At 34.8% G+C, this 11,597-nt stretch overlaps 4 protein-coding genes and 1 long non-coding RNA gene across 5 annotated transcripts in view; 3 read left to right on the top strand and 2 right to left on the bottom strand.

Moving 5' to 3' along the window:
- LOC118738975 (kinesin light chain) overlaps positions 1-11,597 on the bottom strand; it is a 25,427-nt gene that overhangs the window by 10,345 nt on the left and 3,485 nt on the right. The gene's annotated exons all lie outside the window — the stretch shown is intronic.
- On the top strand, positions 3,600-4,690 carry LOC118738976. The gene is made up of 2 exons (XM_036470049.1): positions 3,600-4,430; positions 4,489-4,690. Exons 1-2 carry the CDS (start codon positions 3,797-3,799, stop codon positions 4,584-4,586), a joined length of 732 nt encoding a protein of 243 aa, XP_036325942.1. The 5' UTR covers positions 3,600-3,796; the 3' UTR covers positions 4,587-4,690.
- Positions 4,802-5,488, top strand: LOC118738979. Its single transcript, XM_036470051.1, has 3 exons — positions 4,802-4,917; positions 4,989-5,111; positions 5,187-5,488. Exons 2-3 carry the CDS (start codon positions 5,055-5,057, stop codon positions 5,451-5,453), a joined length of 324 nt encoding a protein of 107 aa, XP_036325944.1. The 5' UTR covers positions 4,802-4,917; positions 4,989-5,054; the 3' UTR covers positions 5,454-5,488.
- Positions 5,477-6,396, bottom strand: LOC118738977 (probable small nuclear ribonucleoprotein Sm D1). Its single transcript, XM_036470050.1, has 2 exons — positions 6,307-6,396; positions 5,477-5,948 (listed from the first exon to the last, which is right to left on the bottom strand). The coding sequence occupies exons 1-2, from the start codon at positions 6,318-6,320 to the stop codon at positions 5,585-5,587; spliced, it is 378 nt and encodes a 125-aa protein (XP_036325943.1). The 5' UTR covers positions 6,321-6,396; the 3' UTR covers positions 5,477-5,584.
- On the top strand, positions 8,581-11,597 carry LOC118738980. Its single transcript, XR_004992965.1, has 2 exons — positions 8,581-8,730; positions 11,377-11,597. It is a non-coding gene; the product is annotated as an uncharacterized LOC118738980 (long non-coding RNA).

Here is an 11,597-nt window from a genome sequence, read left to right as displayed (position 1 = left end):
ATTCTCTCAATTTCGGTGTTTAAAAACATTTAAATCTTTAAAAAACTTGCTGAATAATTTCCTAAAACGTAATCATAAATAATCCAATAAGGAAAAGACTTTTATTTTGATTTAATATAAAAATTTCATCGATGTTACCACCAGCACGCTTTCTTTCAAATGAAAATATGGCTGTCAAACTATCGAATTGCCTGCAATAGATGTCAAGCAATAAGCGCTGACATATATTGCAGCACATGAGAAATAGGCGGTCCCCATTGGAAATATATTTTGTGACATAGTTATCACGACATCAGTGTTTTCCTGTGGAGACAGGGCCTTAGATACAGCCTAAAATTCTCGCCTCGCCCTTTAAGCTGTCTTTACATGAGGCGATTTTTTGACAGGCGATAATCGCCTGCAAAAGTTGACTTGCTGTCTACTTTGAGGCAAGCGATTTTTGAATCACCCTTAACACGAGCGATTTTTCTGGAGCAATGTTGAATCGCCTAGAAAAACGCATGAACCAAAAATACAAGATCACGTAAGAACGCGACGTTGTATTTGTAACTGGTTTTGAGAAAAAAGTTTGCGAAAGCGGGTTCGTCAGCTGAGCGTTTGTTTACATCACAAGCACCACTATTTTACACTTTTATTCAAGTAAAGAAGAGTTAATTCAACATGACAACACATTTTAAAGCATTTTGTTGCATCAATTTACCTAAATGAAATGTCAAAATTTGTATGGAAAGCCATTTGCACAAAAAGGGAAACTTAGCGCGGAAATTTTGTAGCGCAACTTTGCGCAGTGTGCTGTGCAACCCTCAATCAGATATTTTGTTTACATTCATTTTGGTTTGTGCTCAACGCTTTTTCGAAATAACTGCGGTAAGACTTAAATATTTACTCAAATTCGAGTTTCAATTGTTCAACTTCATAAATTAGGTATAGTCAAATAATTAAATGTCAGAAATTGCATAAAATATAAAATTGTCCCCATGAAACACATGGCGCAAAGTTGCCGAATTGCCCAAATATGAAACCTGCGCGTATATATGAGTACCCTTAATATTTGCATTAAAATTGCTTAAAAATTAGTATTTTTTGCATAAAATCTGTGAAAATTATTAAAAAGTGGATAATTGCATTAAAATTCAATAAATTTGAGCGATGTGAAAAGCGTTTAAAAATTGACAGGAACTTTATTTACCGGTTATAAAATGTTTATTACTAGCGCAGAATAGATCTGTTAATGTCTAAATATTTTTATAGTATTCTTAGGGCCGGTTACTCAATGTCTGGTTAACACTAATCGGCGGTTAAACATCGTTATCGACGACTTCGACTCCATGCATATAACAGGGAGTCTGTAACGTCGATAACTTATCTATCTTAAGTATCTATATTTAGGGCCGGTTGTTCAATGTCTGATTAGCGCAAATCGGAGGTAGAAGCTCCGGTTAAGCACAACTACTGCTTTATCGATCACATGTTACATGCATGATGTCGAAATCGTCGATAGTGTAGTGGTAGTGATAACCAGACATTGAACAACCGGCCCTAATTGTAAAAACGGCTGACTTCCAAAACGTATCAATACAATGTTTGAAAACTGCTATACTGCGGTATTTAAACTCCCAGTAGAAATTTTATGCATACGACATCGCTGTTGGTGGCATGAGCTTGCTGCTGTGTATACATGCCAGTATAAATGAACCTTCATTTCCATTTAGCACGCGTGGTTTCTCAGAGCGTATGCGTTCCTTAATCATACACTTGTACTACTGCTGTATGCATATGGCTGTATTAATGGGCACGTTCAGAAGGCGCAACAGCTCAGTAACTGTTGCGATTGCACCTTCTGAACGCGTTGTTTTGTACTTCTGATCAACTGAACAGTTGCGTGTTAGATGATCGTAATATTTTTCTGATCATTTGAGACAACATGTTGTGTGTTTTGAATTTGACAGATAATGTATCAAGCCGTTCAGAAGACGCGTTCCTATTACTTATTTTTTTAGCAACGGTTGCGCTCAACTACTGAGCCTTCTGAACCTACCCAATGTTTCAAACATACAAAAATGCATTAATGGAACAGTATTCTTAGACTGCGTTTATACACGCAAACTTTTGTCGACGCGATTTTTCACATTCCCTTTTGGTGTTGCTCATTTCATTTACACACGACGATTTTTGTGTATGCAATTGTTGGTGTCAGCTGTGAATCGCAAAACTCAATTTACACAGACGAACGAGAGCACAAAGCGTGTTGCCCGAGCACGAACAACTCGGTGCCCCTCTCCTTTCCTCGTCTTGCTCTCTCCTTCAAACGTCGAGTTGCGGCAACAAAAATCGCCGTGTGTAGATGAGCACTTACAAGATATGTATACCCATATGTAAATGCTACTTTTCTGATACATTTTAATATACGGGGACATACAAACAAGTAGCATTTACATATGCAAATGCATATCTTGTAAAAGCCCGTTTCACGTGCGGTTTCTCGCATGCGTCGTCACGCAAGCGAGATTTTCCAGCACGTGAAGACGGCCGGTTAGTGCCATTTACATAAGACTTTCCTCGCTTTGCTTGACAGTTCAAACTTTGACAACCAAAGCGTGAAACGCAGAAGGTATGCTACAATAAACGCTTTGACAGCTTTTGCGTTCTCCTTTTCCTCCATATTTTTTATCTGTAAAATAGATAACCATATAATAATATGCATTAATAATAGCAATAATAATTCCTATTTACCCTATTTTTGTCATTAATAACAGGTCTATTCTGCACGTTACCGAAGATTTTGTAACCGGAAAATTGTATTACCAAAAAATGTTACCACTTCTTGTCACCGCGATTCTAGGTTCGTTGATAATCCAGTTAAAATGTTCAGCAATTCAGCTAAGCATTGTGCAGATTCTGGCATTGCATATTTCACGGGGCGATACTTTGTTACCAGCTTATGAGATGATAACAAAATTTACCAGTTACAAGAGTACACAGAATGCGAAAAGGGTTTAAAAATTTACAGGCACTTTATTTACTGGTTACAAACTTTTTATTACCAGCGCAGAATAGACCTGTAAATGCAAATGCAAGCGCACGAGAAAAGATACATCTAGGCAGCTGATTGCTTAAGCGGGCAAAAATTGAGAGTTGCCCAAGATTTTGCTTCGTTTTGCTTTGCTTCAAACGTTTTTTATGTGAGCATACTCATGCATATGCCTACATCGATCTTATACGTCAAAGCAAAGAACTATCAAGCAATGCGAAGAAAGGTAGGTTGGTGTTATGCAGAAATTTTGTTTGGCAAACTGCGTGCAATTGTTGTTGTAGCAAACTCGGAGAGAGCGAGTTTGGCGACTCTCACAGCAAACTAATTTTGTTTGGTCAAACTGCAGCAAATTCGGTGTTGTCATATACAAAAATTTTAAATTGTGCGCGTTATGTACATCTGAAATTCTCATTTCGTGTTGGCAATAGCCATGAAAACCATAATGAACGTGCAACCCTGTGCCAAACTCGACATAACCACCTCCGAGCAAACTAAGCAGCCGCCATTTAATTTGGCAAACAAAAGTTTGTCTGTATAACACCGACCTTATATGTGAATCAGCCTTAACGGTGGAAAAATCGTCCAATCGTCGTTGAGCTATAAAAAACGTCAAAATGACGACGAAATCGTCAGTTTGGCAACGCAGACGCGGGTTGACACATTTTTGACACTTATTTGTTACGCTGTAATTACCGAAACAGCCAGGAAAGCGTGTGGAACAAACTTATTAAAATAATTATTTTGTTTTCTAGTAAACTCGCTATGAAATTCGATCAGCAAAAAACTAAACATCAGCTCTTTCATTTGTCTATAAGCTTGGCAACGGTGCTCGTCTGTATGACTTATATGCAGTTTCAGCGCAATTGGGCAAATGTCGGTAACCTTTGGAATTCTCTTATTGTACCCATTGTATTTACCGGGGAGCTTCTCAAGGTGGTACTTGCACGATATTACAGTCGAGCGGATGATAATGCGCTTACACAAAAACAGCGACAAAAAAGGGCTTCCTACTTTACTATACGTGAAATTTGTGGGGGATTGCTTTTACAATTTCTATGCACGTTATTGTATGCATTTGTATGTATTATATTAGGAGCACCTGTACTGCAAAACTATGAACAAACCTTTGTACTAGCGCTTTTGCTCACCTTACAAACAGCATCTCCAACTGTATTTCTACTAGGAGCAGGAGGTGCATTACAGGTGTGTTTCTGTGAAAAGCCCGATTCTGTTACAAAAAGTGAGGAGACTGCTCTCGGGTTGTTCAAATACAATGCCTTAGGAGGAATCTTGGGTGCTTGGGCTGGCTCTGTAGTTGCGCCTTTAGACTGGGACCGTGATTGGCAAGCGTATCCAATACCCAATGTAGTAGGTGCACTGCTGGGATGCGCTTTAGGTAATATTTATATTTGCTCACGAATTTTATATGCCACGGCTAAAGTCTATATGAACAGAAAGCGGAACTAAGACATCCGATTTTTCGAATGAAACAAAGCAAAAGCTGCCAATATCCAAATATGTATATTCAAAGGCCCTGAAATTAATTGTATAGTATATCTAGTCAAAGTCTTCGGAACTGAAAGAACCACAGCATCATAAATACATTAAATGAATATGTATGTATTTAATTTAAATTATTTAAAAAAAAACGACTCTGTAAATTAAAGTTAAATAAAAAAATTAACATTTCTAAGGAAAATTTCTATAGTTTAAATTAGTTTCCCCATTAAAGCATAATGCATGTATGTACATACATATATACATACATGAGAAAGTTGTTACTGGCTGCGTACTGTTTATTACCAATTTTATAACTTAAGAAAAGAGAAGCAAGGACGTGGAGAAACGTGCATGTCGAAACAAAACTAGAGCTCAAACTCATTGTAAGTCTTTAATGAATATTTATCGTTTGGCAAGAAATAAATAAAAATAATAATTTTACAAACTATTCCAGTACTAGTATTTTTTCTAACAAAGCGCAAGGTTGTGAAGGGAAAGGAAACAGTATAATTGAATTAATATGGAATTCCGCCACCGACCTTTACATTACCCTGGGACTTGTAGTGTAAAAGAACAAGTACGCATTTTACTTAGATATTTTACAATTGCATATTTTTAAACATTCGTTATTCCTATTTGTATTCGGTTTTAGGTAGATGGTGTAGAGCACAAGATATTATATTTGGGAAATAGAATTCGTGGGCTAGAAGATGCACTCGAGGGTCCTGACATAGATCCTACGTTACGTGATGTAATCGAAGAAGAGATTTTGGCACTAAAAGCAGAAATTATTAAACACAAGGAAAACGTTAAAGCAATGCATAAAGATAAATCGCACCAAATGGCTGTAATCACGATCTTAATATTCATTATTTTATGCGTATTTACTATGTACAGGATATTTTACGCATGGTATTAGACTTTCGTTATTAAAAATTCCAATTTCAATCCTCTCTAAACGAAATATGTTATACTGTGCGATTAACAAAGGTCCAGTTTCCTTATTTCATTTTTCTATTTTATTTTAATCCAGCATAGTATTGTAAAAACTTATCGTCTACCAGAAGCTCTTCCACGCCCCCCACGTCCGCGTGGACCACCGCGACCACGCGTACCGCGTCCTCTGCCACGATTACCTGCGCGACTACTATCTTTCTTCTTCGTTTTAGATTTCGGTGTATCGTCGATGAGCAGTGTTTCGAGGGGTAAACTATCAGGAAGTATAAAATACCGTATATTGTTACCGCGAATACTGAGAGATTCCAATTGTACTGGGTCCCTATTTTTGATTGTCATTTTGACAGACTTCAAATGTGTATTCATTGCAACATCAACTCCTGTGATTGTGCCGTGGATTTGGGTACCATTCTTCAATTCGACGGTCACCGTTTCGTGACTTAGTTTCATGAGAAATCTGAAAAGAGATTAGGAATGTTATTCGAATTCGCTGGGTTAAAAACAGACCGCGAAAATTAATTTTTATTAATATTTGTTATTGCCCAGAATCATTCAAGCTATTTACGATATAAATTTCTATTTATTTTATTCTGAGTTAAACGTTTGGAGCATGCTTAAAACGACATGAGAGGCAAGGCGTTGTGCGACAACTTCCGCAAACGTTCCCGCCGCTTGCTAAATTCACAACACGCTTTGGTGCGTTACAGGCAGTATATGCAATTCGGGTTTCATATTAAACTTGCAGATAATATTTTAACTTCCGTTTATGTAGAAACAAAAATCTTAAACACTAATATATTCGTAATTATATTTACCTAACCAACTTCATTTTTGTGAACGCTTTACTCAAACCGGCAACACCAAATAATTTTTTTCTTTTATTTTTTTATTGCAAAGCCTTGTGTTGAATTTGAAAAACACAACAGGGTGATGCAAGCTATGAAACAAGCTATGAGGTTATTCAATTAAAAAGCTCAAAATTTTTAGGAAAGTTTGTAATTTTTCAAATATTGCACAAAGCATGCATTTTTATAAAAAATAACTAAAATTAATCATAAAAAGAAGATAATTGTTGCGACTAAAATTTGTTCGACCACTGTATGTATGTTAATATTATATTAACATTTTTCATTCTTTATTTGTTAACTAACTTTATAAAAGTTTGGTTTGGTTGATGAATACATAGATGAAATACATTTAAAAATTAAAATAAACAGAAAGACCGGCAGTATATCAAAGTACATTAAATTTTTGTGTTTTTTTGTATATTTTACGAAATTTCGGGCAAAATCGGTTAATTTCATTATCGAACTCGGGGAGTTCTCAGAAATGAGTGGGTTACCCTGGTCGTAACACGAGTTTGGAACTCGGTGAATTCCGAGCTGGTATTTTTTAAGGTATTTAAGTATGAAGTACTTGTTTTTAAGATTTTGGAAATTTTTGCCCCAAAACGTAACGAACAATTTGACCGCTATAAACTGAAAACAAAGGGCCTGTGCCAATCATTAGCAAAATTCTTTGGTAAAAAATCTTTTTGTGCTAAATATATAGATCCGTGGTGCACAGCGAGTAGCTAGATATATGAGTAGGGTAAGCACTGCGACCAGTTAGCCTGTATGTTTTTATATTGTACCCCCATAATAAGCTCTTGATTTGACGAAGCTCCATGATGTTTCGCCAATGCAGTTCCCTCAGTTTATTGTTTTCATCCCTGTGCGCCTCCTTTATCGTACTAGCATCCACCGAAAGGAAGGGCTTCGGTCGTGTCGGGGTCTAGGCTAGCTGATCAGCTTCTTTATTTCCTTCGACACCCATGCGCCCTCACAGTTGTCAAAAATTTACTATGCAGGCTACTTTGATATCAATTGGCACATGCCCAAGGAACTTAATTTCATTTTGCCATTTTACCGCTTTGTTTTGATACACTTCAGCGTGTTGTCGCTTCTTATACTATGTCTCCATTGTGAGATTTAATGAAGATTTAGCCCTCTGACGAGATTTGACGTTAAATCTTTTGAGATTTATCATATAAAATTAAAACTCGAAAGGCAGTAGATTTAAGTTAAATCTTCGTCAAATCTTCAATAATATTGATCAATAAGTACAATTTGTTGGATGTGGCAACCACAAATTCACATGCCATAAGTCAAATGACATTTGTGTTTTCAATATACATGAATTTTCGTATTTTTAGGGATTTTTATATTTTTTTGTTAGTTTGGGAGGAAAATTAGTAATAAATATTTACATAACTTTGGTTGTAATAAATTAAGAAAATATTATTTTAAAAACTAAAAATTTAGAAGAAATGTTTTATAGTAATATCATGCAGAGTATTCTCCGCTTTCTATAAGTCATTTACGCGCTGGGACAAAAAATTTATAAATTTCGGTAATAGTTCTGCTTCGATAACATTGCACCGAACATCCTCTAGAACTCAGTTCGTATTCATGATATGCCAAAGGCCCACTATTGGATTTTCGGTTCCCTCCTATGAATAAGAGAGTTCTACAAAAATTTTTCTTTCCGCAAATGTTTTTTACCGTTTTGATAATTTTTCTTAAATTCGGGAAAATGATTCGGAATATGGTACCATTCTTTACACTTTCCAAACTATATATTATACATACATATTTACCACGAATAAGAAGCCAATAATATTCAGAGTTCATATAATGAAATTCCGCTTGGTACCTTCCTTTTATCTGTCTGTATATCAATGTCCGCAACTGTATTTGTAAAATCATACATAAGCAAACGTCAAATATTTAAAAATGTGAACGTCAAACATATCTCGTAATGGTAATGGAGACGGTTGTGATTTAGCAACTGGATTTATTAAATCTTAATGAATAAATCTCTCAATGGAGACATAGTATTATAGATTTACGTCCTTTGCCTAAATATAATTCCCAGATTGAGTATTCATGTTTTATAAAAAGCGAATTGTGAATCACCCCAAAGACTTCTACTTTCCTTGATGCTAGAAAAGTTGTAAATTTCTTGACTATCTGGCATTCTTTTTGTCAATAAATTACTTAATTCATTCGTTACAGTGTATTCGGTTACTTAATTCGGTCAGATAATTTGTTCGTTCCATAAATTTTGGTCGAAGCTTCTTTGGAACGTCTTGAATTTTTTCGGAGCAAAAAAGTTGTTCTACATAAAACTACTAAAAAATATAAATATTGTTTTCACCGGTTTATAGACGTTCAGATTTCATTCGACTCTTGCTGCAGGTAAAATTTAACAATACTTTCAATTAATTGGTGTCATGTCTGTTTTCATCATATCGCAATAGCAACTGGCTTGTTTGAGAATAGAGAAAATGAATTAACAAGATTTAATGAGTCATTAGTGAAGTAATGCACATATTATGAACAAATTGTTTTTGAGTAAAAGTCGACAATTGGGCGTATATATGATATACATACATGCGTATACTGTAAATACGTATTTTCATATGCACATATTACAAATCTATTCATATAAGCATGTACTTAATATATGTATATAAATATGTAATTGCATATTGCAAAACTAATATCACGTTAGTTATGGATTTAATCACTGTGAAAGTGTGCCCAATCAATGTCTACCGAAGTGCTTTAAGTCTTCCGCCGATGTATTCTGAAAATATTAAAAATATACAATACATATGTACATAAAAGTTAACTTTAAGCTTACGTGTTTAACCTACCTAGTTCTTTACTACAAGTACTAGTTTAAGGTAATAAAAATACATTGCACAGTATTAAAGCTGTCATTATTTTGGAAGTAAATTTGTTGCATGTTAAATTTTCGAGCCTAAAATAGAAGTATGTCCTTAAGGGAACTATTGTTGTTGGAGAGAACTGATCATCTTTAATTAGCTGTGAATTGATCGAACACATCTATGAAAGTACATACGGTAAATGTGGAAACATATGTATTGTCGCAGTTGCAATTGCAATGGTCATGTCAACCCACTAGCATTTGTCGCCTTTCTATTGCTCGTAAATATTGTTTGGAGAATGCTGCTGACGAACACAATCCGGTAACGTAGACCCGACGGTCGTTGGGTCGATTGCTTTGGAGTATCGAAAGATTCTATATATCATCGACATTTGATAGTATAATTAAAAATTATTGATAGAAGGTTCATTAATTTCATCGCTTATTCGCAAATAATTACATACACATCTCCACAGAAATTGATTTACTTATGAAATTTACTTTCGATTGCTAAGAAATGTCAACAAAATTAAATAGGTACCTTGGATTAATAGGAGAAATGTGAACTATGTTTGGCTGTACGTTCGTTCGTATAAAAATACCATAAATAGGTTAATTTGAACACATATTTAAATGAAGAACAAGGTGAACTACTTATAGTTCGTCTCAGAATAACAATGAATAGCTCGCATATACTACGAATTTATAATAATAAATGTGTTGGGCAGGTACCTCAGGCAAGGATCGAAAATTTTATTTTGGACTTTGTGAAGATGCTATTAATCAAAATGGACTCAGAAAATACTAGGTAGTTAACATTTTTGTTACAATTGCATTTTAAACAAAACTTTTTTATTAGAAAAGTAAATCACCCCCAAATTTCTTAAGCAAACAACTTTTTTGCTCCTCCCACAAAGTTTAAAGCGATATTTTAAATAATCCAACATTTTTTACATGTGTTAAATGTAGCAAACAAATTTTAATTATGCCCGGCCCATGATAATGGGTTTGAAATTTATCATCTATCCATTAAAATATATTATAATATGTAATGTATGTATGTATATAATTATAAACAAACAAAATTATGGGCAAATCAAAATTCGCCAAATGCCCTTTATCATAGCACTCTAATGGCAATAAACACCTTAATTTTTTATCGTATCATCATTGCACTCCCATTTGCCGTCGTCTAGGGTGCAAAAGTTAGTGCTATGGCATCATACATATCGAGACCTAACTGCCAAAATAACGCAAGCGACATTTATTTCAAAATTTTCTTTTTGATGCAGAAATGTATCTAGATAATCGAGGAATATTTCTGCATCAAAAAAAAAAATTTGAAAAAAATGTAGCTTACGTTATTTTGGCGGTTAGGGCTCGATAGGCATTCTGTACCTTTGGAAGAAAATAACGATTGAATTGGATGGATAACCTCAAAGTTAGCCTCAACCGTAGTTTTGATTCATTAAAGACGGTGGACATTTTCAAAATTAAAAAAATGCGGTACATTTTATTTTTTCTTGAAAAAGCTTAAGACTGGATTCCTTCGCCGGGTACCTCTTTACCTGCTCAAATACACATAATTTTTATGAAACGTTTTAGATTTTCTATTTTGATAAAATTTTAGATTAATGCTGGATTTCCCTTAGGCATTAAAATGACAAAAAATGAATGCCATTTAAAATAATGCCATGTGGAAGTGAACTTAATGACTATTGTTTTAATGTAATGACACGATTTTTTTAATGCCCGACTTCGTCATTTGTCATTTTTGCCATTTAATGCCTAGTGGAAATCCAGCATAAGGTTGATAAAATTTAGAATAAGGTTCATAAGAGCTTAAACAGACGGCAGCGTTGATCTGGATCAACTCGGGAATTAACTGCATTTGATCCGGATTAAGTCCCAGATTAAATCCCGATCAACGCTGCCGTCTGTTTAAGCTTTAAGTTGTTTTGAATATCATCAGGATTTTGTAAATCCAATTATAACAATTATTATTCTAAAAGTGAAAACCGTTACACTGCCAAACGGGTAACAACGATGTCCAAAATGGAAATGCGTAGTTGAATTACAAAAGAATGCGATTTTAATTAATCAATGCATTTTGTGGTTTTGAAAATTTTCAAAAATTTATTTATATAAAACACATTTTCAATATGTCCTAGAGTACAATTGGCTTCCTTACCCGTATGGTAACCTTTGGAGTCAACATATTATTTTGGGGTTGAAAATGACATCATCTTGATAACGCGCATGCGCAGATCATTGGTTATTATGCTGGGAAAATTATTGATTACTGGACATATGCATACAGCGCAGAGAGAGTGGAAATGTACGCACTTACGGTCGGTAAAAGATATTGGCAGCTGAAAATAAATATTTTTTT

This window comes from Rhagoletis pomonella, unplaced genomic scaffold (genome assembly GCF_013731165.1).
Source record: "Rhagoletis pomonella isolate Grant_MI unplaced genomic scaffold, Rhpom_1.0 Rhpom_scaffold_00005, whole genome shotgun sequence".
Lineage (NCBI taxonomy): Eukaryota > Metazoa > Arthropoda > Insecta > Diptera > Tephritidae > Rhagoletis > Rhagoletis pomonella.
Note: the sequence above shows the minus strand (reverse complement) of the source record. Positions and strands in the feature narration are given on the sequence as shown.

What these genes read in the sequence shown, in the direction of transcription:
- LOC118738979 (XM_036470051.1), top strand. Translation starts at nt 5,055, where the DNA reads ATGGAATTCCGCCACCGACCTTTACATTACCCTGGGACTTGTAGTGTA. An exon ending in CTTGTAGTGTAAAAGAACAA is followed by an intron (nt 5,112 to 5,186) that starts GTACGCATTTTA and finishes ATTCGGTTTTAG; the next exon opens with GTAGATGGTGTAGAGCACAA.
- LOC118738976 (XM_036470049.1), top strand. Translation starts at nt 3,797, where the DNA reads ATGAAATTCGATCAGCAAAAAACTAAACATCAGCTCTTTCATTTGTCT. An exon ending in ACTGCTGGGATGCGCTTTAG is followed by an intron (nt 4,431 to 4,488) that starts GTAATATTTATA and finishes CTATATGAACAG; the next exon opens with AAAGCGGAACTAAGACATCC.